This window comes from Scyliorhinus torazame, chromosome 17 (genome assembly GCF_047496885.1).
Source record: "Scyliorhinus torazame isolate Kashiwa2021f chromosome 17, sScyTor2.1, whole genome shotgun sequence".
Taxonomy (NCBI): domain Eukaryota; kingdom Metazoa; phylum Chordata; class Chondrichthyes; order Carcharhiniformes; family Scyliorhinidae; genus Scyliorhinus; species Scyliorhinus torazame.
The window spans coordinates 62788374-62813625 of NC_092723.1; the positions used below are offsets into that span (position 1 = coordinate 62788374).

The 25252-nt window shown below is 47.0% G+C and overlaps 1 protein-coding gene and 1 non-coding gene across 2 annotated transcripts in view; both read left to right on the plus strand.

Annotated features, from left to right (window-relative positions):
* LOC140393907 (bcl-2 homologous antagonist/killer-like) overlaps window positions 1-24008 on the plus strand; it is a 51378-nt gene extending 27370 nt beyond the window's left edge. Inside the window, exons 5-6 of the mRNA XM_072480526.1 lie at window positions 15358-15538; window positions 22945-24008. Coding sequence (XP_072336627.1) covers window positions 15358-15538; window positions 22945-23049 — 286 coding nt within the window. The 3' untranslated portion in view covers window positions 23050-24008. The remainder of the gene's footprint in view (window positions 1-15357; window positions 15539-22944) is intronic.
* LOC140394639 (U2 spliceosomal RNA) lies at window positions 18967-19160 on the plus strand. Its single transcript, XR_011935940.1, has one exon. It is a non-coding gene; the product is annotated as a U2 spliceosomal RNA (small nuclear RNA).
* Window positions 24009-25252: the final 1244 nt, after the last annotated feature.

The following is a 25252-nucleotide window of genomic DNA, read 5'->3' on the forward strand; positions in this document are numbered from 1 at the left end:
GCGTAACTTACCCCTGACACCCCAAACCCTGTCCACCATCTACAAGGCAAGTCAGGAGTGTAGTGGAACACTCTCCACTTGCCTGGACGAGTGCAGTTCCAACAACAATCAAGAAGCTTGACACCATCCAGGACAAAGCAGCCCGCTTGATTGCTTCCCTTTCCACAAACATTCAAACCTTCCAACACTGACAAACCGTGCAGCCGTGTGCACCATCTACAAATGCACAGCATAACTCACTAAGGTTCCTTAGACAGCAACTTCCAAGCCCACGACCACTACTACCTGGAAGAAAATGAGCAACAGATACCTGGGAACCCCACCACCTGGAGGTTCACCTCCAAGTCACTCACCATCTTGACTTGGAACTAAGGACAGCACGGTAGCACAGTGGTTAGCACAGTTGCTTCACTGCTCCAGGGTCCCAGGTTCGATTCCCAGCTTGGGTCACTGTCTGTGGAGCCTGCATGTTCTCCCCGTGTCTGCGTAGGTTTCCTCAGGGTGCTCTGGTTTCCTCCCATAGTCCAAAGATGTGCAGGTTAGGTGGATTGGACATGGTAAATTGCCTTTGGTGTCCAAAAATGTTAGGTGTGGTTACTAGGTTACGGTGATAGGGTGGAGCATAAATAGGGTGCTCTTTCCAATGACCGGTGCAGACTCGCTGGACCGAATGGCCTCCTGCACTGTAAATTCTATGATCGTCGTTCCTTCGCTGTCATTGGGGCAAAATCCTGGAATTCCTTCTCTAACTACACTGTGCATGTACGTATACCTCAGAGACTGCAGCGTTCAAGAAGGCAACTTACCACCGCCTTCTGAAGGGCAACTAAGCATGGGCAATAAATGCTGTCCTAACCAGCAACGCCCACATCCCGTAAATGAATTTTTAAAAATGGACGCTTGTCAAGACAATACAGTGCAGAATGAAGCAGAAAACAGTTAATTGCTACCTTTTGTTTAATTTCAAGCCAGGCAAATTGACTATGGTAAAGGCATTGACATGAGGAATGAACAGGGAGTCTCTGTCTCCCAAACCTTGTTTTGGAAAAGATGTGATACATGGACATGCTCCTTGTGTTTGCAAAGAAACGGGCCACGTGTGAATATATGTGGCTTCTGGCATGTATGTGAGCCACACAGCGAGCCCAACTCATGATTTTAAACTGGTCTTCATTACATTAAATGTGATTCTGCAATTGGACAATACTTGTTAAACAATTCCAAAAAATGCTAAGAATTATACTGACAACAATTGAAAACCAACTCTGAATGAGTACAAGGTGAAAAGCTTTGCTAGTATGTTTTTTTTTCCAGCAATAGTCAAGAACTTATTTCTTTATCTTCTCGTTATATAATATTTTGGGGTGGGAAAGAGAAGATATTTAAACAAATGCAACAGTCTAAAGTAACTTGACTGAAAATGAGAATTGCCAATGATTACTACTTAAGTTAAATATTCTAATCCAAATGATTTGAATTGGTCATTAAGTTTCAAACAATTTTTAAGTAGCAGACATTCTGAGTTTTATAATCCCTCTTGTTAAAAACTGGCACTGCTCAAGGCAAACGTCTGCCGATTCGTGAAAATGTAGAAATTGCTCAAGGTAGAGGATGACTGCCTAATGTAGAAATTTGTGCTGCTTATGATTTCATATTGTACATCATGTGGAAGCTTTAACAAATTTGAAATTCGGACATGTTCATTCCCTACCAGTTTAACCTATCCATTTCTAACTAAGCTTAATTGCTTTATTCTCCAAAATTGTCAAAATGGTTGCAAACTTTTTAGGGTTCTCTCCATGCATGAAATAGTTTAAAAACGGTGCAAGCCATGTGCATTTGTTCCTTTTTTGGGTTCGCTAATAGCAATAAGATTGGTGAAAAGGTGTTGCAAATTGATGACTCACACATCATAATGGTGAGTGAGGTGTGGTATTAAAGATTTTTGTTAACCATGTAGTTACTGAGCTATATAGAACACAGATGGATATGTGGATTAGGCCCGAGATCAGACAATATCTAATTGAAATGTGGACAGAGGGGCTAAATGGGTTCATAAAATAAAGTATAGCAAAATTAAAGTTCAACTTGTCAATACTGATGCTCAGTGTTCACATCTTGCCTAATTGTCATTCCTATCCTTTGTTCCTGCTTTCCTTTGGATTCTGGACTATAGACTCTTACTATTGCTTGACTATTACAACTTTACAGCAGCAAAAGGGCAGGTAAACACATTCACATTTTGCTTTGTAATCCTTTTCCAACCTATTTATTATCATCATAACTTGCAACAAAGAAATCCCTGACTGTAGTTAATTTAGTTATTGGTGTGCAACTTTTAACAACAAAAAGAAAAACTAGGAATAATCCAAACAAATCTGTTCTGTTCACTAAAATCATGAAATGGCAAGAAATTCAGCAATGCATATAGTAACCCACTTACTTCCCCAGCTATTGGATTCGGTAGTCTCTGTTTGGTCGTAAGTGTTTGATGTTGGCCTGACTGCAGTAGATGATTACCATTATTTTGTCTAAAATACTGGTAGCATATGCAATCATAAAATTACTTGCTATGTTCATTTTCCAGTTGAGATTGTGTAAAAGCTTTTGAGAGCTCTCAAAACGGGTGGTGACGGCGGTCTATTACAGTTTGCTCGGAGTCTGAGTTGGTGTGGAAACGTTCACCGTTACATCTTGTAATCTGGGATCTATGGATCGTGCTGGTAGAGCCGCCAACCTTCTTTCTATTACATGGCTAATCAGGAATCTCTCTTCCTCTTCCTGCCTGTCATTGATATGTGTGATACTGTTTGGCAGCATTATGAACACCTTCCTTAATCATCTAGTCTTGTGGTGGGACTCAAAACTGGAGCTCCTGGATCAGGGGTGGGGATGCTATCCACTGTAGCATAAGACAATCTTAAGGGGATACAACAGCTGAAAAACAACTTGGCACAAGATGGGTTAAAAAGTTGCCAAGCTCTGGAAATGAATTTTGGTGAGAATATCAGGAAAAACTGCTGCAACGACAATGATTGATTTATTTGGAATCACGCAGTATTAGTATTAAACTCTTATTTTAAAAAATTGCTTATTCAAATGCAACTTGGATTTAAAAGTTGAAGATTTTTAATGACAATTGATCGATTCGGAACAGGGAGCTTTGATGTAAAACACACAATTTACAGCAGGGAGCAATTCAACCCATTAGGTCTCTTCCAGCCAAATAACAACTATCCGGTTTAATCCTGCTTTCCAATACTTAAGCAGAAGCCTTGTAGATTACTGCATTTCCAGTTCATATTCAAAAAGTTTTAAAATGCATTGAGGGTTTATACCTTTATCACCCTTTTAGGCAGTGAATTCCAGGCCTCCCGACTCTCTGGATAATGAACATTTATTCTCAAATCCTGTTTGCGACTTCGCCATCAGTTTAATTCTATGCTCCCTGGTTACTGACCCCTCTGCGAAGCGAAATTGATCCTCCTTATCGACTCTATCTAGCCTATTCATAATTTTACACACCTCCGTTAAATCTCCCCTCGCTCTCTTTCCTTGAAAAAAACAACCCCACTCGGTGCAATCTTACTTCCTAGCTAAAATTTTCCATTCCTGGCAGCATTTCCCTAAATCTCCTCTGTACTCTGCTTAATGGGATCACATTCTTCATGGAATGTGATGATCAGGATACTCTTATCAACTCACATAAAGCCTTCCTGCTCTTGTATTCGGTGCCTTAACAAATAAAGGAAAGTACCTCACATGGCTTCTTTTTTTTTTTAAATAAGTTTTATTGAAAATTTTTTCCCAAACAACAATTTTTCCCCTCTTACAAAGCAAACGCAACAATAACAATACAGAAATTTTTAACAATACACAAGTAACAAAACCCCTTTATCTTTGACCTAAACTAAACTAAACCCCCCCTTCCCCCTGGGTTGCTGCTGCTGGTCATCTGTCTTCCCTCTAACGTTCCCCTAGGTAGTCGAGAAATGGCTGCCACCGCCTGGTGAACCCTTGAGCCGATCCTCTCAGGGCAAACTTTATCTGCTCCAGTTTAATGAACCCCGCCATATCATTTACCCAGGCCTCCAGTCCGGGGGGTTTCGCCTCCTTCCACATGAGTAGGATCCTGCGCCAGGCTACTAGGGACGCAAAGGCCACAACGTCGGCCTCTTTCGCCTCCTGCACTCCCGGCTCTTCCGCAACTCCAAATAGAGCTAACCCCCAGCATGGTTTGACCCGGGCCTTCACCACCCGTGAAATCACTCCCGTCAATCCCTTCCAATACCCTTCCAGTGCCGGGCACGCCCAAAACATATGTGCGTGGTTTGCCGGGCTCCCGCCACACCTCCCACATTTGTCCTCCACTCCAAAGAACCTGCTCAATCTTGCTCCCGTTATGTGTGCTCTATGTAGCACCTTAAATTGAATCAGGCTAAGCCTGGCGCATGAGGAAGAGGAATTTACCCTGCTGAGGGCATCAGCCCACATACCCTCCTCTATCTCCTCCCCTAGTTCTTCTTCCCACTTTCCTTTTAGTTCGCCCACCGACTCCTCCCCCTCTTCCCTCATCTCTCGGTAAATCTCTGACACCTTACCCTCTCCGACCCACACCCCTGAAAGCACCCTGTCCTGTATCCCCTGTGTCGGGAGCAACGGAAATTCCCTCACCTGTTGTCTAGTAAATGCCCTCACCTGCATATATCTCAAGAAATTTCCCCGGGGCAACTTATACTTTTCCTCCAATGCTCCCAAGCTCGCAAAAGTCCCATCTATAAATAAATCTCCCACCCTCCTAATTCCCAACTGGTACCAGCTCTGAAATCCTCCATCCATTCTTCCTGGGGCGAACCTATGGTTGTTCCTGATTGGGGACCCCACCACGGCTCCCCGCACCCCTCTCTGTCGCCTCCACTGTCCCCAGATATTCAATGTTGTCGCCACCACCGGGTTCGTGGTAAACTTTTTAGGTGAGATCGGTAGCGGCGCCGTCACCAGCGCCTCTAAACTCGTCCCTTTACAGGACTTTCTCTCCAGTCTTTCCCACGCCGCTCCCTCACCCTCCATCATCCATTTACGTATCATTGCCACATTGGCGGCCCAATTATAATCTCCCAAGTTCGGTAGTGCCAGTCCTCCTCTGTCCCTACTGCGCTGAAGGAACCCCCTCCTTACTCTGAGAACTTTCCCTGCCCACACAAAGCTCGTGATGCTCCTGTCTATTTTATTAAAAAAGGTCTTGGTGATTAGTATAGGGAGACATTGAAATACAAATAAGAACCTCGGGAGGACCATCATCTTAATTGCTTGCACCCTGCCCGCCAGGGAGAGAGGCTGCATGTCCCACCTCTTGAAGTCCTTCTCCATTTGTTCTACCAACTGTGTCAGATTAAGTCTGTGCAAGGTTCCCCAGCTCCTAGCGATCTGAATCCCCAGGTATCGGAAGTTTCTTTCCACTTTCCTTAGAGGTAAGCCTTCTATCTCTCTACTCTGGTCCCCTGGATGTATCACAAATAATTCACTCTTCCCATGTTTAGCCTATACCCCGAGAAATCCCCGAACCCCCTCAAAATTCGCATAACCTCTATCATCCCCCCCCGCTGGGTCCGACACGTATAACAATAGGTCATCTGCATATAACGAGACTCGGTGTTCTTCTCCCCCTCTAATCACCCCTCTCCATTTCCTGGAGCCTCTCAACGCCATGGCCAGAGGTTCAATTGCCAACGCGAACAACAATGGAGACAGCGGGCATCCCTGTCTTGTTCCCCTATATAGTCGGAAATACTCCGATCTATGTCGACCTGTAACTACGCTTGCCGTTGGAGCCCCATAAAGAAGTCTAACCCAGCTAATAAACCCGTTCCCAAACCTCCTTAACACTTCCCATAAATACTCCCACTCCACCCTATCAAATGCCTTCTCTGCGTCCATTGCCGCCACTATCTCTGCCGCCCCCTCCACTGGGGGCATCATTATCACCCCTAATAGTCGTCGCACGTTAACATTCAGTTGTCTCCCTTTTACGAACCCTGTCTGGTCTTCGTGCACCACCCCTGGGACACAGTCCTCTATCCTCGATGCCAGTACCTTTGCCAACAATTTGGCGTCCACGTTCAATAATGAAATGGGTCTAGAGGACCCGCACTGCAACGGATCTTTATCCCTCTTCAAAATTAACGATATCGTCGCCTCCGACATCGTCGGGGGTAGAGTCCCCCCTTTCCTGGCCTCATTGAACGTCCTCACCATCAACGGGGCCAACAAGTCCACATATTTTCTGTAATACTCCACCGGGAACCCGTCTGGTCCTGGGGCCTTCCCTGCTTGCATGCTTCCCAGTCCCTTAATAACCTCGTCCACCCCAATCGGTGCCCCCAGGCCTACCACCCCCCGCTCCTCCACTTACGGGAACCTCAATTGGTCCAGGAACTGCCGCATCCCCTCCTCTCCCTCTGGGGGTTGAGACCTATACAGTTCCTCATAGAAGGTCTTGAACACCTCATTTATCTTTCCTGCCCTTCGCACCGTGTCTCCCCTTTCGTCTCGAATTCCACCTATCTCCCTCGCTGCTGCCCTCTTTCGCAATTGATGAGCCAACAGGCGACTCGCCTTTTCCCCATATTCATACCTCCTCCCCTGTGCCTTCCTCCACAGTACCTCCGCCTTTCTGGTGGTCAGAAGGTCAAATTCCGTCTGGAGTCGTCTCCTCTCCCTGTACAATTCCTCCTCCGGGGTCTCTGCAAATTCCCTATCCACCCTTAAAATCTCCCCCAGTAATCTTTCCCTTTCCTTGGCCTCTGTTTTCCTTTTGTGGGCCCCAATGGAGATCAGCTCTCCTCTGACCACCGTTTTTAGTGCTTCCCATACCACTCCCACAGGGACCGCGCCGTCGTCATTGACCTCCAGATATCTCTCAATACACCCCCGCACTCTTGCACACACTCCCTCATCCGCCATCAGTCCCACATCTAATCGCCAGAGTGTTCTCTGCTCCCTTTCCTCTCCTAAATCCAGGTCCACCCAATGTGGGGCATGATCCGAAACCGCTATGGCTGAGTACTCCGCTTCTTCCACCCTAGAGATCAACGACCTTCCCAAAACAAAAAAATCTATCCGGGAGTACACTTTATGGACATGGGAGAAGAAGGAAAACTCCCTAGCCCAAGGTCTAAGAAATCGCCATGGATCCACTCCCCCCATTTGGTCCATAAACCCCTTAAGTACCTTGGCCGCTGCCGGCCTTCTTCCGGTCCTTGAGCTGGATCTATCTAGCCCCGGGTCCAGCACCGTATTAAAGTCCCCTCCTAAAATCAAGTTTCCTACCTCCAGGTCCGGTATACGCCCCAGCATCCATCTCATAAATCCCGCATCATCCCAGTTTGGGGCATACACGTTAACCAACACGACCTCCATTCCCTCCAGCCTGCCACTCACCATTACATATCTACCTCCGCTATCTGCTACGATGTTCTTTGCTTCAAATGCTACCCGTTTCCCCACCAAAATGGCCACCCCTCTATTCTTTGCGTCCAGTCCTGAGTGGAACACCTGTCCCACCCATCCTTTCCTTAGCCTAACTTGGTCCGCCACCTTTAGGTGCGTCTCTTGGAGCATAACCACGTCTGCCCTTAGTCCTTTCAAATGCGCGAGCACTCTGGCCCTTTTTATCGGACCGTTCAGGCCTCTCACGTTCCACGTGATCAGCCTCACTAGGGGGCTACCTGCCCCCCCTCCCGTGTCGACTAGCCATTACCTTCTCTAGGCCAGTCCCATATCCCGCCTCTGCGCTCCCGCTCGCTCCCCCAGCGTCGCACACCATCCCCGCCCACCCACTCTTTAGCCATTTCCTTTTGGATTTCCGCAGCAGCAACCCAGTTGTCCCCCCCCCTCCCCCCTCCCTCCCCCCCCCCCTCCCCGCTAGATCTCTTTCTAGCATGATTGCTCCCCCCATATTACTTCCGTAAGTCAGCTGACTTCAACTGACCCCGGCTACTCCTGCTCACTCCTCGACCCCCCCCCCGTGTGGGGAACGCCCATCCGCCTTGCGCCTGTCTTCCCGCCTTATTCTTTCTGGTGCGGGAACATCCCTTTACCTGACCCGCCTCTTATGGCGCAGCTCCCTTTCCCCTCCCCCTCCCCTTCCCCATTCTCCAACTATGTCCCGTCTTTCCCCCCTCACCGGCGCCCACATTTCCCCAATGTCTCCCCCCTTCCCTGTTTACTTCTCAATTAACTTCCACCGTAACATTAACAATAACATTTCCTGCAGCATCAGTCCCTCAGTTCCGATCCAATTTCTCTTCTTTGATGAAGGTCCATGCTTCCTCCGCCGTCTCGAAATAATGGTGTCTCTCCTGATACGTGACCCATAGTCTTGCTGGCTGCAGCATCCCGAACTTCACCTTCCTTTTATGCAACACCTCTTTGGCTCGGTTGAAGCTCGCCCTCCTTCTCGCCACCTCCGCACTCCAATCCTGGTATACCCGTACCACTGCATTCTCCCATCTGCTACTCCGCACCTTTTTAGCCCATCTCAGGACCTCTTCTCTATCCTTAAGGCGGTAAAATCGCACGATTATCGCCCTGGGTGGTTCTCCCGCTTTTGGTCTTCTCGCCGGAATCCGATTTGCCCACTCCACCTCCAAGGGGCCCGTAGGGGCCTCAGCACCCATCAGTGAGCTCAGCATCGTACTTGCGTACGCTCCACAGTCCACTCCTTCCACACCCTCCGGGAGACCCAGTATCCGAAGGTTCTTCCTTCGCGCTCCATTTTCTAGGGCTTTGATCCTTTCAGTACACTTTTTATGAAGTGCCTTGTGCGTCTGTGTCTTAACCGCCAGGCCCAGGATCTCGTCCTCAATATCTGTCACCGTCTGCTCCACCACACGGAGCTCTGTCTCCTGGGTCTTTAATGTCTCCTTGAGCCCCTCAATTGCCTGTAGCAACGGGGTCAGCACCTCCCTCTTCAGCAGCTCCACGCACCGTCTCACAATTTCATCCTGCTCAGGCCCCCATGTCGCCTGCGCTTTCTCCGCCGCCATCTTGTACTTCTCTCTTTCTGACCCTTTGGTCGACGATTCCTCGCGCTGCAGCCGCCGCCGCCGGTTTTTTCCTCCTTCGTTTGGGAGGGGACTCCCTTCTCACACACCCCACACCGGGTTGCGTCGTCGAAAAATTCCCCGTTGGGGCTCTTAAAAGAGCCTGAAGGTCCGTCGGAGCTGGAGCCGCCGAAGCGTGCGGCTAGCTAGGCATCACCGCAACCGGAAGTCCCTTCAGTGGCCTTGATGAGGTCTTTTCACAGTTGTTCCCTCTGCTGCTAGAATTCACTTTTGATACAGGCCCTCAGGTCAGCTTGCAGCTTTAAGCTTGCCCTTCCCCCACCTGCATGCTAGAAGAAGCCCTGTTTATCCTGCAGTTGCAGCCAAATCTTTTACTGTTTCTGCGTGTGTCTCTCAACCAAGAGACATACCCTTCCTGGGGGACACTGTCGGGGGAATATTGCAGCCTTCTTCCCACACCGGGAAATGTCAAACAAATGCCGTGGGGGCCCTGTAACAAGCCCAAAAGTCCGTTCCAAGCAGGAGCTGCCGAATATGCGACCTAGCTCTGCATAGCCGCACCCGGACGTCCCTCACATGGCTTCTTAACCTCTTATCGACCCATCCTACCTTCAGGGATCTATGGGCATGCACTCCAAGGTCCCTCTCTCGGCGTCCTATTAGGTGGATTGGCCATGCTAAAATTGCTCCTTAGCTTCTAAAGATGTGCGTTTACAGGGATAGTGTGGGGTGTGGGCCTAGGTCGGGTACTCTTTCAGAGGGTCGGTGCAGACTCAATGCGCCGAATGGGCACCTCCTACACTGTAGGGATTATGATCCCACCATTTATTGTGTATTCCATTGCCTTGTTTACCTCCAAAAGATATTACCTTTTCCTTCTCTGGATTGAATTCTATTTGACACCTTTCTGCCCACCTGATGCCCTTCTGACAAGTCCACTCATATATTCATACATTCTACAGCTTTCTTCCTCACTAACAAACACCAGGCTAAGTTTTGAATCATCTGTAAAGTTCTAATTGTGCTCTCTTGTGTTTTAAGACTGAATCCTTGATCTATACTAGGAGCAAGGAAACATCTAGCCCTAAACCAAGTGTAACATCACTGAAAATCACTTTCCAGTCACAAACACACGTCGACCAAACTTGCCCTTGGAAACTATGGACTCTTCCTTTTCTGTGACCTTGTCAAAAGTTTAATGACAGCATTTTAAACATTTTCCTTTCACAAATCCATATTATTGGTTAATTTCTGTGCCATTCCTGAATGATGCATAATTTCCTTCAGAACTTTTTCCAACCATTTTCCCACAAATGTCTATCCCTTTCTCACTTATTAAACACGGGTGCATCTCACTTATTAAACACAGGTTCAGTGTTTTTTTTAAGAAATATTTTATTCAAAGTTTAACACATTTTCAACAAACTCCCCCCCCCTTACAGAAAAAAGGAAAACAAAGAACACCTAAATAAACATCTTACAACTACATCACAAATTCCCCCAATATACAAACTCCCTATTAAGCAATAATAAACACAGTAGAAAACACAAAGTACACCCCTCCCCCCTCTGGGTTGCTGCTGCTGACCACCTCCTAATGCTCTGCTAGAAAGTCTAGGAACGGTTGCCATTGCCTGAAGAACCCTTGCACAGACCCTCTCAAGGCAAATTTTACCCTCTCCAATTTAATGAACCCTGCCATGTCGCTAATCCAGGCTTCCACGCTTGGGGGCCTCATCTTCCACTGTAGCAGAATCCTCCGCCGGGCTACCAGGGACGCAAAGACCAGAATACCGGCCTCTTTCGCCTCCTGCACTCCCGGCTCGTCCGATACCCCAAATAGTGCTAACCCCCAGCTCGGCTTAGCCCGGGTGTTCACCACCTTGGACACCGCCCTCTCAATACCCCTCCAGAACTCATCCAGTGCCGGGCACGCCCAGAACATGTGGGTGTGATTTGCTGGGCTCCCCAAGCACCTCCCACACCTATCTTCCACCCCAAAGAACCTGCTCAGCCTCGCCCCTCATATGCGCTCTGAAGAATCTTAAATTTCTATCAGGCTAAGCCTGGCACAAGAGGAGGAAGAATTAACCCTACCCAGGGTGTCTGCCCACGCACCCCCGTCGATCTCCTCCCCAAGCTCCTCCTCCCATTTACCCTTTAGCTCCTCCACCAAGGTCTCCTCCTCCTGCATCTCCTGGTAGATTGCCGAGACCCTGCCCTCTCCAACCCACACCGCCGAGAGCACCCAATCCTGGATCCTGAGTGCTGGAAGCAGCGGGAACTCCCTCACCTGCCGTCTTACAAACGCCCTTCCCTGCATGTACCTGAAGGCATTTCGGGGGGGGGGGGAGCCCGAATTTTTCCTCCAGCGCCCCAAGGCTCGCAAACGTCCCATCTAAAAACAGGTCCCCATCCTTCTAATTCATGCCCTGTGCCAGCTCAGGAACCCTCCATCCATTCTCCCCGGGATGAACCGATGGTTCTCCCGGATTGGGGACCAAACCGAAGCCTCTACCTCACCCCTGTGGCGCCTCCACTGCCCCCAAATTTTCAAAGTCGCCGCCACCACTGGACCCGTGGTGTACCTAGTCGGCGGGAGCGGCAGCGGTGCTGTCACCAGCGCTCCCAGACACGTGCCCTCACAGGACGCCATCTCCAGCCTGTTTCGCGTCCCCCCCTACCCTCCATTACCCACTTGTGGGACCACTCCTCACATCTGGTCCATAAACCCCCTCAGCACCTTGGCCGTCGCCGGCCTCTTACCCGTCCTGGACCTGGAGCGGTCCAATGCTGGATCCAGTACCGTGTTAAAGCTCCCTGCCTCCAGGTCCGGAATCCGGCCCAACATGCGCCGCATAAATCTGGCATCGTCCCAATTCGGGGCATATACATTCACTAATACCTGCCGCACCCCCTGCAGCTTACCACTCACCATCACATATCTATCTCCATTGTCTGCCACAATGTTCAGCGCCTCAACCGACACCCGCTTCCCCACCAAAATCGCCACCCCTCGATTCTTTGCGTTCAACCCAGAGTGGAAAACCTGCCCTACCCACCCCTTTCTCAGCCTAACCTGATCTGCCACCCTCAAATGCATCTCCTGGAGTATAACCACATCTGCCTTCAGGTGCGCGAACACACGGGCCCTCTTGACCGGCCCGTTCAGGCCTCTCACATTCCAAGTCATCAGGGGGGTTCCCCTTTTCTTGGCCAGCCACGTGCCCGCGCATCCAGCATTCTCCATTCCCCCCCAGCAGCAGACCCCTGCCCCGACTCTCTCTCCGAGCTCCAGCTCCCCTTTGGCCAATGCAGCAGCAACCCAGTCCCCTCCCCCAGCTAGGTCCCCATCAAACCGGCCCCGCCCTCTGGCGCAGCTCCCTTTTGCGGCCTAATCCCAGCTCCCCACCTCGGGCCTCCCATCACCCCTCCCCACAACGGGGCCCCGTCCTCCCAACCACCAACGCCCACACTCTCTCAAAACACCCACTTCGAACCATTTCACCTTACCGCACCCAAGGAAACAATACAGAACAGAACATCCCCCAAAGCACAGTAACCACAGTAGCCCCCCGCGACCTCCCCTCACACCGACCCTCAGTCAAGTGTCCAACTTTTCAGCCTGAATAAAGGTCCACGCCTCCTCCGTCTCAAAATAATGGTGCCGGTCCTTAAATGTGACCCACAGTCGCGCCGGCTGCAGCATCTTGAATTTTACCCCCTTCCAATGCAGAACCGCCTTAGCCCGATTGTACCCGGCCCTCTTCTTGGCCACCTCCCCACTCCAGTCCTGGTATATACGGACCTCTGCATTCTCCCACCTGCTGCTCCGCTCCTTTTTTGCCCATCTTAGGACACACTCCCTGTCCACCAAGCGGTGGAACTGCACCAATACCGCCCGCGGCGGCTCGTTAGACTTGGGCCTCCTTGCCAGGACTCGGTGGGCCCCATCCAGCTCCAGGGGCCTTGGGAAGGCACCCGCGCCCATCAACGTGGTCAGCATCGTAACCACATATGCTCCAGCATCCGACCCCTCCACTCCCTCCGGGAGACCCAGAATCCGCAGGTTCTTCCTCCTCACCCGATTCTCCATGTCCTCTAACTTCTCCTGCCATTTCTTATGCTGCGCCTCCACCTTCACCGCCAGGCCCAATATCTCGTCCTCATTCTCCGAGGAACTTCTGTTGCACCCCGGATTGCCGCCCCTTGGGCCTTCTGGGTCTCGACCAGCTTGTCGATCGAAGCCTTCATAGGCTCCAGCAGCTCTGCTTTCAATTCCGTGAAGCAGCGCTTGAGAAACCCCTGCTGCTCTTGCGACCACTGCGCCCACGCTGCCTGGTCTCCACACGCCGCCATCTTGGCTTTCCTCCCTCACACTTTTCGCTGCACCAGAATTACCTTTTTCACTGCTCCACTCTTGGTCCAATCCATACAGTGCCGGGGAAATCCTACTATCACCTTCCCACACTGGGAACCGTCGAACAAATGCCGCTGGGGCCCCTAAAAAGAGCCCAAAAGTCCGTTTCTGGCGGGAGCTGCCGAACGTGTGACTTAGCTCAGCATAACTGCAACCGGAAGTCCCACAGGTTCAATGTTAGCAGTTCACCAAAACATACCTGTAGCAAGAAAGGATTGAGAAATTATTGTTCGAGCTTCTGCTATTTATTTCTTTATTTTAGCCTGGGATATATTTAATCTGTGAATTGTGATGCTGCTACTGTCATAGATGCAAAACTCCTTCATCTTTCCTCTCTGTGTTTATACCATACAATATTTCACACTTGGTAACGACAATGTCTGCATGATCCTCTTCCATTTTGAAAACCAACCATTGTAGTCACAAAGAACTCTGCCCATGTCTTCTGCCTCCACACAATATACCTTTTGATCTCTAAATTCCCCAACTCTGAATTTTTTCCCCCTTTATTTATCTACTTGTTCTTTATCTATATATAAAACATATTTTGGGGGCAGCTTGGTGGCTCAATGGTTAGCACTGCTGCCTCACTGCACTGAGGACCTGGGTTCGCTCCCGGCCCTGGGTCACTGTCCGTGTGGAATTTGCACATTCTCCCCGTGTCAGCATGGATCTCACCCCCACAACCTAAAGATGTGCAGGGTAGGTGGATTGGCCATGCTAAATTGCCCCTTAATTGGAAAAAAATGAATTGGGTACTTTAAATTTATAAAGAAATATATTTTGAGTTTTCCTTAATTTTATTTGCCAGTATTTTTATGCCATTTTGCTTTTCTAATTTCATTTTTTTCAATTTCACCCCAGGCTTTGTACTCCTAGGCTTTCTGTGATGAGCTGTCATCTGACATAAGCTTTCCTTTGTTTGCTTTATCTAATCATGTATTCACTTTGACATTCAGGGGTTTAAATTCATGAGTCCCATCTTTTTTCTTGAACCCTCTCTTTTCAAATACCTACCGCTGCTGCTGCTCTGACATTGCGGTTTCCATCCGTTTTTTGCCAAATATCATATTGGCTTAATAAAATTGGCCGTTCCCCGATTTATAACGTCTGCTCTTGGTCTGTTTTGTTCTTTTCCATCGCTACATTAAATCTATTGGAGTTAAAATCAGTACCACCAAGATGCTCTTTCACGGTTGCTCCTTCCACCTGACAACCTTTTTCTAAACCTAACTTGGTATATCTCATTTAAAAGCACCAGTTTGATCGGGCGGTACAGTGCCACAGTGCTTGGCACTACTGCCTCACGGCGCTGAGGATCCGGGTTCAATCCGGGTCACTGTCTGTGTGGAGTTTGCACATTCTCCCCGTGTCGAGTGGGTCTCTCCCTCTCTCTTTCTCCCCCCCTCTTTCTCTCTCTCTTTTTCTCTCTCTCTCTCTCTCTCTCTCTCTCTCTCTCTCTCTCTCTCTCTCTCTCTCTCTCTCTCTCTCTCTCTCTCTCTCTCTCTCTCTCTCTCTCTCTCTCTCTCTCTCTCTCCTCCCCCCCCCCCCCCCCCCCGCCGCACATAACACAAAGATGTGCAGAGTAGGTGGATTGGCCATGCTAAATCGCCCCTTAATTGAAAAGAAAATGTCTACCAGTTTGATGTGAGTTTGACCATATCAAATAGCTACTGGAGTAAATATTCAAGTGTTTACTTGCATTGTTAGCATAATAAAATAACAGCTACCCCAATAATATGAACATATGAGCATTGTCCGATTTTCAAACAATTGCAACACTATTTTGTATTCAGTATTATAATGTTGGTAACTATATTTTTTCTGGTAAACCAGGATTTGAAGATAATGCTTTGTATATTCCTCTTGCAGACTTTTTGAAAGTGGCATAAACTGGGGCCGTGTGATAGCTCTGTTGGGATTTGGCTATCGAATGGCAATTTACGTCTTCCAGAAGGGCATGAAGGGATTCCTGAGCCAAATCGCAAAATTTGTTGCTGAGTTTGTATTGAGAAATAGAATTGCACAGTGGATTGCAGCTCAAGGAGGCTGGGTGAGTGCTAGGAAGTTGCTGGTTTTCAAGTTAAATGCTTTGAATATTTTTTTCCTGTTTTTCTTCTACAGTTCAATCTTGCATATTCTGGGTGGACTGCAGTCAGTACCTGTCCCACACAGCAGTTCTTTGTGCATGAAACTTGAATGTGAGTGTCAGAAAGTTGCTTCTGACACATCCCTCAAACTAGGATTGTTAAGAATAGCAGAAGATGTTTACTGAGTCACTGCACCCTCTCCAGCCTTGACCCAGGAACTTTGAGGCCAATTTTAGCACAACTTTGCGAGTTAAGATCAGCTCACAGAAGAGAAATTGGTTCCAGTTTTCCTCACCTGTATGTCAACTGTTCTCCAAATCAGAACACAATTATGAGCAGGAGTAGGCCAATCGGCCCATTGAGCTTGCTACACCATTCAATGGATCATGACTGATCTGATTGTGGCCTCACTCCACTTTCTCATTTGTCCTCGTTTACCTTTGATTCCATTGTTGATCAGAAATCTGTTTCAACTCTTGAATGTGTTCAATAACCTAGCCTCCACAGTTCTCTGGGGAAGAGAATTCCACAAACGGCCCTCTGAAAGAAGAAATTCCTCCATTTCCATCTTAAATGGGTGACCTCTAATTTTTAAACTGAGTCCCTCTGGCTCTAGACTTCCCCACAAGGGAAAACATCCTCTCAGCATCAACCCTGTCAATGCCCTCAGGATCTTGTATGTTTCAATAAGATCATCTTTAATTCTTCTAACCTGCAATAGACATGTGACCTTTCCCCATAAGACAACCTCTTCAGCTCAAGAATCAGACTAGTGAACCTTCTCTGAACTGCTAATGCAATTATACCCTGAAATAAGGAGACCAAAACTGTGCACAGTAACCCAAATGTGGCCTCATTAAGGCCCTGTGCAGACGCAGCAATACTTTCTACTTTATATACTTGATTTCCCCAGCTGTTGAGAACGCAACAACAAATTTTTAAAAATAATTAATACATAGAAGTTTTTGTTTTTTGTTTTTGAGCATCTAAACACTTTATGATTTTCTAACTTGCTGGAAAAATAATCTTCTGCCATGTTTGAGATCAGATTAAAAGGCAAAGGATTTAATTTTTTTTAAAATGAGTGATTTGCCCAAATTCATTCATTTTCAGATTGAATGTTAAGTATGCTTACATATATATTTCCGTCTTCCTTAATGCTGAAGGACTATTGCTGAGACCACGAGAAACTGCATTACTACATTAAACCCACTATGTAAATATAAATTGTAAATTATTAACCTGCCTACTGTGCCTGGAGGCTAATTGTGACGAAATGGATTAAAAACCTGCATTTACTGGACTTCTGGAGACGGGGTTGTGCTGAGCAGATGCAGGAATGGTGGCTCTCCTCCTGGAAGTTTTGAATTTGGCACTTTTAGCCCAAAAATAGGCAACTAAGTTTGTGGACCCCCATCCTCCCTCAAGACCCGCCGCAGTTACTGAAAAATGTCCGCAAACAATTCTAGGGGCTGTAGACTGCGGGATCATTAAGAGCTTGGAAATGAAGGACAGGCCGACGATTGGCACGTGGAGCGACATTTGGCCCAACAGGCTGTACCCAATCGGGCTGAGTCGACGAGGCACATGCCGCACTGCCCCCCAATAAGTGAGCGGATGGACTTCCTAACGCAGGAGCTCCTAAAGCACAGACGTCATCAAGCTGGATGAAGGCGGCGGTTGTGGACGCCCTGGCACCCTTCAAGGTGACGCTGGAAAAGACTGAGCAACAACTGGAGATGCAGGACGCAACTGTCAGGGAGTTGGAGAAAGCAGCAACTGGATCACTTCGTTAAAAATGGAAGTGGCAAGGTTTGTGGCATACCAGGGGACACTGAAAAGGGAAGGTCGAGGACCAAGAGAACCAGTCACAACGCCAGAATCTCCACATTGTGGGCCTACTGGAGGGTATAGAGGGCAGGAGCGCCATGGAGTACGTGGCCCAGATTCTGGGGAAACTGGCCGGGGGAGATCTTCCACAAACCCCTTTGTAGACAGAGTCCACAGGTCACTCTGACCGAGGCCCAAAATGGGAGAGCAGCCCTGGGCCATCATTGCAAAGCTGCACCGGTACGAAGGCAAGGAGAAGGACTGAACTGGACTAGGCACACTGTCCTGTAAGTAGGAGACCCACTAAATTTGTGTGTACCAGGATATTGGGGCAGACCTAGCTAAGTGCCGGGCTGAATTCGACACAGCCAAGGCATCCCTATACAAGAGCTAGATGCGGTTTGGGATGCTGTACCCAGCCAAGTTCTGGGTAGCCTTCCAAGGGAAGGAGCAATACACAGGCCGAAACAGAAGAATTTGTGGAAAGGGGGTGAAAGTGGTGAGTTTACAGAAATGGTCAGGGAAGGGGGGGGGGGGGGGGGGCACACACCCCACACCCTCAACGGGCTAGATAGTGCAGAGGCCGCACGGGCCGAAGCGGAAGAATTTGTGGAAAGAGGGGGTGAAAGTGGTGTGCAGAAATGGTCGGGGAAGGGGTGCTTCCCTCCCAATGAGCAAGCTAGCTGGAAGTATGGGAGCAGGGGAGACCATTACCATCTCCTGGGGGAGAGATGGTGCCTGGCAGAAGGAAGGGGGCTGCGGAGAGAACTCTAGTGGGGGGGGGGGGGGCGCAAGAGGTTAGTCTAGCCCGTTGGGGGCATGGTGGCACAGTAGAATATTGGCTACGGCAGGACACGCATGGCAGCAACAGAAACAAGTACAGAAAGAACAGCCATCTTGGATGGCCCCCGGACAAAAGGAAACCCCAGAGTGCAGGGGCGCATCCACAAGGCAAGTATTCAGGAAAAGAACGTCCGAGGACTTTTGATCCAGAGTCTTCACCCATTTGAAAGTCTGAGGGCTGATGTTGTCTTCCTCCAAGAGGTGAAGGGAGGCGGCGGTGTTGTGGTATTGTCACTGGACTACTAAACCAGAGACTCTTGAGTAATGCTCTAGGGATCCAGGTTCAAATCCCACCACTGCAGATGGTGAAATTTGAATTCAATTTAAAAAAAATCTGGAATTAAAGGTCTAATGATGACCATGAATCGATTGTCGTAAAAACCCAGCTGGTTCACCAATGTCCTTTTAGGGAAGGAAATCTGCTGTCCTTACCCAGTCTGACCTACATGTCACTCCATACCCACAGCAATGTGGTTGACTCTTAACTGTCCCCTCAAGGGCAATTAGGGATGGGCAATAAATGCTGGCACATGTTTTTAAGAAACAAAATGCACCCGAGGGAGAAGGGCCGACTGCGGGTGGGACAGACTGGCCAATTGTGCTACAGGACGAGGGCTAGGAGAGTGACCATACTGCTCAACAAGAGAACAGCCTTCACAGCAACCGAGATGGTCACGGACCCAGGGAGATTGTATGTCATGGTTAATGGTGTACTACAATCGCTTCTCGGCCTTTTGGCTAAGATCAAGTGTCTGTAGATTGAGCCTTTGGTTCAGATCTGGTATGTCTCTCTTGTGGGGACCATGAATTCGATTCAATTTGAATTAGTTTTTTGGAGCAGGCAAGGAGCTGGATTAGGGGTTCACCCCTGACCCACACTCTGAGCCCTGGCTTGGTAACTCAGAAAAGGAAAAGATTTTAACAATTTTTTAAAAAATGGTTAATGGTGTACTGGATGGGGCATCAATAGTCCTCGTAAACGTGTACACTCCCAACTGGGACGACGTGGAATTCATAAAGAAAACCAGGGCAGACATAGACTCACACCAACTCACTATGGGGGAAAGACATTAACTGTGTACAAGACCCACGGACGGACAGATCCAGCCCCCCCCATTTGAGGCTGGACACAACCCTTCTTGCCGACAAAGCATTCTGTGAACCGATATCGCAAGCCATGGATGGGTACATCACCAACACCCAGAATGGAGAGCTCTCGCCCTCCATGTTCAGGGAGGCACTGAAAGCGGTGATAAGGGGATAAATTATTTCACACAAGGCCTCACAGATCGGAAGGAAAGGGCTCCTTCCCTATTTCATTAAGTATTATACATCGGTTACTGTAGCTGTGCAGTGTCTTTGTTAGTAATTGATGATAAATTCTTGCCTGTGTTTTTATATATGTATATTTATGTATATATATATCACACCTGAGGTGAAGACTTCTGTGCTCATCCTAGCCAAATTCAACATCAAGGTTGTAGGTCAGGTGAACTCCATAATACATTTTGGAGTTTCTAAGTCCTGGCCCATAACGGGGATAGCTTTGAAGGTGTATTTCGTTTTCAGAAGAGTACACACTATCAATGAGGAAAGACTAGTGTTTAAATTCATTTATGGGATGTGAGCACCGCTGACCAGGCCAGCATTTATTGCCTATCCCCAATATCCCTTCAGCAGGAGCTGCATTTGAACCACTGCAGTCCCTGTGGTGTAGGTACACCCACAGTGCTGACTGGAAGAGCTTTCCAGGATTTTGACCCAGCAATAGTGAAGGAACGGTGATATATTTCCAAAGTCAGGATGATGAGTGACTTGGAGGGGAACCTACAGGTGGTGGGGTTCCAAGATATCTGCTGCCCTTGTCCTTCTCGATGGTAGTGGTCGTGGTTTTGGAAGATGCTGCCTGAAGAACCTTGGTGAGTTCCTCCAGTGCACCTTATAGATAGTGGCAGCCGTGTGCACTTTTTGGTGGAGGGATTGAATGTTTGTGGAAGGGGTAGCAATCAAATGGGCTGCTTTGTCCTGGGTGGTGTCTAGCTTCTTGATGGTTTTGGACCTGCACTCAACCAGGCAAGTGGAGAGTATCACATTACACTCTTGACTTTTGCCTTGTAGGTGGTGAACTGCTGTCCTCAATGCATATGAGTTGGTACCAGTTAAGAATTGATTCATAAGTTTATCAGTAATAGGCTCCTGTTTACAAGCGCATGGAGAACATTGGAGAGGTAAAAGGTTTGATAGTTTACTGGTTCTATGGGAAAGGGGACAAGGGTGAAGACACATTCTCCTTAGAGTAGCAAAAGAGAATGACTGGAGGATAAGTTTAGTTCAAGGGCACAAACATGCAATTCTTCTCAAAGGATATGTGAAGGCTGAATATTGAAATTGGGAAAATAAGTCTTTTGTTTTTAGAACATACTGTGCAGAAGGAGGCCATTTGGCCCATCGAGACTGCATTGACCCACTTAAGCCCTCACTTCCACCCTATCCCCGTAACCACCAAGGACAATGGTCACTAAGGACAATTTGTCATGGCCAATCCACCTAACCTGCACGTCTTTGGACTGTGGGAAGAAACCAGAGCACCAGGAGGAAACCCACGCAGACACTGGGAGAACGTGCAGACAGTGACCCAGCGGGGAATCGAACCTGGGACCTTGGCGCTGTGAAGCCACAGTGCTATCCACTTGTGCTACCATGCTGCCCATAATAAATAACCTTTATTGTCACAAGTAGGCTCACATTAACACTGCAATGAAGTTACTGTGAAAAGCCCCTCGTCGCCACATTCCAGCGTCTGTTCGGGTACACGGAGGGGGAATTAGGAATTCTCAGCTGGTACGGGAATTGAACACTCGCTGCTGGCCTTGTTCTGCATCACAAACCAGCTGAGCCCACTGAGCTGAACATTGTTAAATGTCTGTAGCATTGTACAGTTGCACAGTACCCCCAGAAAATATTGTCCCAGTGGATAAAGCTTATGACAAGCAGGTAGTTTATTCTGTGTTTACTGAAAGTGAATCTGGGTGCAGATATTATAGAAGTTTTCTCCTTGATGGTGAAGTGTCCCCATTTTTGTCTGGTGAGGCAGCCAAGATGCACAAGATTGCACCAGAGCGTGGCGCCTCTCTGCAAGCTCTCCTTAACAGATCCTCTTTTCACTTATCTTACGTTCGCCCTAATCTTCTAAAATTTAATTCTAAGACTAACATTATTCTTCACCCGGTGCCAGTGTTTATGTAGTTACATTGTGTACCTTGTGTTGTCCTATTATGTATTTTATTCCTTTTCTTCTCATGTGCTTAAATGATTTGTTGAGCTGCTCGCAGAAAAATACTTTTCACTGTATCTCGGTACACGTGACAATAAACAAAATCCAAGCCAATTGTTAGCGGTGTTATGGGCGAGGCGTTTTCAGAACCCCAAAATGTATCATGGAGTTCAACCAACCTCGCCCTTTAATGGATTTGTTGCTTTTCCTAGCACACGGCTTTTTCCCTAGGTGCGGGATTACAATTATGGACACGTGGGTTTTTAAACACAAAACACTGTTTATTCCATGAACTCAAATTAACATCTTAAATACACATTGGATTTCTTAACACCCCTTACTTCAAAGAGAACTCAGAAAATATTGCAACAGTAAATAATTCCTTAAAATGTTCCTTCAAACTTCCAAGAGACTTAACACCTTTAAACAGAATCACATCAGGTTAAAGGATATATATTTTCTGTAGAATGGCAGAGATATATTAGCTTGGTTGATTTCAGCTCCAGCACCTTGCTTTCTTCCTTCAAGCAACTCACAGCAAACCAGAACTTCTCAAGCTGCTGTCTCAAACTGGCTTTCTACTTTTAAACTGCTCTCCGCAAAACCAGCCAGGCACTTTTCAAACTGAAAAACCAAACTGCAAAATGGCTGACCTGACCTCCGCTCCACCCACTGTCTGACATCATTGTTTTCTTAACGGTACATTGCTTAAACATCCATGTCTTGAGGTTCTGTCATGACAGCGGCAAGTGGCATTCGAAATTTAAATGATGATTAGTTAAGTTGCTCATCTACAAATAGTTGCCCCCCATAGCTCTGTCCCCACAATACTTGAAACAAGCAGAGGGAACCTCCATTGATAAAGAAATGAAGTGAATGTAGTACTCTTTATCAGACCGAATCCACATGACGCATGAGAAGTTAACATTTGTTTTCAGGTGGGCCTTTTTGTTTTTTGTATTAGATTTCCAGTAGGAGCAGTTGTTCTTTTGTTGCGTGTTTTACTGTATTTGGTTTCATAGTGTGCATTAAATGTATATTCCTGTGCTTTGCATAGTTGTTCAAATATCCTAGTGATCCTGAAGTGGAGGTTGTCTTCTATGGGACGTTCGGATAATTCATTTTTTGCTGCTTCTGTTTAAAGAGAATCAACACGGGCGGCATGGTGACACAGTGGTTTGCACTGCTGTCTCATGGCACAGAGGACCTGGGTTCAATCCCGGCACCGGATCACTGTCCGTGTGGAGTTTGCACATTCTCCCCGTGTCTGCTTGAGTCTCACCCCCACAACCCAAAGATGTGCAGGGTAGATGGATTGGCCACGCTAAATTGCCCTTTAATTGGAAAAACTAAAAAAAAAAAGAATTATTGCTGTTCTGTAAAGAAGCAATTATTTCATGCATGTTTTCTTTCTCCCAACAGGTAGCAGCCCTTGAATTGGATAATATTTATATCAAGTGGATGCTTGGGATTCTGGCTGTAGTTCTGGTTGGTGTATTCGTGGTCCATAAGTTTTACAAATCTTAGTACAAGGATCTCTGCTGGAGCAGGCCTCTAGCCTTGGACTATAAAAATGGAGATTCTTTTAGCAACAGTTTACATCTATATAATTGTAAAGACTTGCTACTGATAATGAATAGGAGATATTTAACCAGAAATTCCAACTGCTGTCTGTCAAATTGCCAAATGCAACAATAATCATTTTGATATGAAAGGATATGGAGTCTTGGCTGGCCCATTTTGTGCACGTCAGTTTTAAGCCCAGCTACAGATCTCCGTTGTATCCAAATATCTCCTTCAAGGCTGCGCTGGCAAAATTGAAGACTCTTTGGTTCTCATCTCATCTGAATCTTGTTCCTGTAGGAACAGCAATTTTGTGCTCAGTCATGGAGCTGTGGTCAGCGAATTGAATATCTTGTATGTTTATAAAATTGCAGAATGAATGGAAATTGTAGCCAGTGTCTATTTAGTAACTATAAGGCAAATTAATTCATTAATCTTTGTATGTAGCAGAACAGATTGTTCCTTGCTTAACACTTGAAGATCATCTTTGCGGCTGTCACCAAGAGCACTTGCCCTGTTCACTCCAAAATACACTCCTCACTGTAATGCACTTTCTATATGACTCCCGTTCGATTGAGCCGCATATTATACATGAACAGTAACACTGGAGGAAACTTTCCCATTGCAGAGATAGCCCAAACTAAATTCAAATTTCAAAAATGATTAGGAATGCAGCCGTGTCAAAACTAGGAGTCTGTGTTTGGAATTGTTTATAGATGGCTGTGACATCACAGAACTGCATGTTTCCAGTGATATTTGTAATCCAAAATTGTTTGTAATCTGGTTTGAAATTGCATAGTATTTTCAGATCAGTAATACTCTGAATATGATGAATTGTGCTGCTGAAATAAGTGTCCCTGAAGGTTTTGTATGTAAAATTGGGAGACTCCAGTTAAATCCAAAGTAAATATAAGTCTGTTTTATGCACGTTTGAGATGAACTGATTTCCGATATTGGTATAATGTAAAGGGAGAAGTTCAGCCTTTGGGCTCCAAACAGTTGATAATGTAATAATTTTCATTGCTTATATTTGATTTGCCCTTGTTCTCCTGGTACTTCAACATCAGGGGCTTATTAAATCAAAAGCACTAGTGCATGGTGGTGGGGGGAATAGTGCATCGCAGTACACCAGTCACAATGGTCATGGTTTGCTCAAGTACTCGGTGCAGGTGAAACTGATGTGTCAATCTAAGTACAGCTTCATCTGCACTGAAGGGCAAAAGCTATCATTATTGTGGGAGTTCGAGGAAAAACCAAGTAGAAATGGAGAAATTCCAAGGAATAAAAATGAGCTGGAGCTATAAGTATTGTTTGCGGGGGGTGGGGGGAAGCAGAATAATAATTTTATATAAATAAAGTTTAAATTGACTCCTATTGCAATTGGCTTTAAAAAATAAAGAGTGTAAATGATACCCATGGAAATCTACCTGATAATTAACCTGAAGGACACTGAAATTGTTATTGAGCAAGTTGCGGAACTCCCATTGTCCTTGGCTGATTAATGAGGAATTGGTTTGCTTACCGAGTTTAGATTTCACATTGGATTATCTATAACTTAACTCACTAAGCTGTGCTAAAAAATATATAAAATTAGCTATTCTAAGAGGCTGTTTGGGTGCTGTGGTCAAAACATTATACTATCCAACCCCACAGACATGAGGATGAATTTTAGGCGATGGCATCAGGACTGATGCTGACGCACGCATATGTAACCACCGGTCTGTCATAATATGGAAGCCGGTCTGATGCCAAAATTGGTATCCCACCTGCCTTTTTTTTAAAAAAAACTAATTAGCAAGTGTTAAGCTTGTTAACAATGCACTTGACCCTCTTGATTTGATGCTAAAGCCGTAATTGTGGTGGGTGCACAGGAAACCCAGTCGGTTGGAGTTAGGTTTTTAAGCAGGATGTGTTGTAAAATGTGGGTCTGAAGGCTTCAGGTGAGATTATGGCTGACTTTTCCAGAACAGGGATGACATACCTTGCAAGTGCTGGTAATTTGTTTTTTCATTTAATTTAAAACTACATTAGGCTTTTACTGAAGGAAGGGGACAAGCAGTAAGTGCTGCAAAGAAAATAGTGCAGTGAAACATTTGTGCTGAACATCGCTGTCCACCCTGTGGTGCAGCAAGGTGGGCACCCTTCTGCAGAGCGAGGGTCTGTAGAG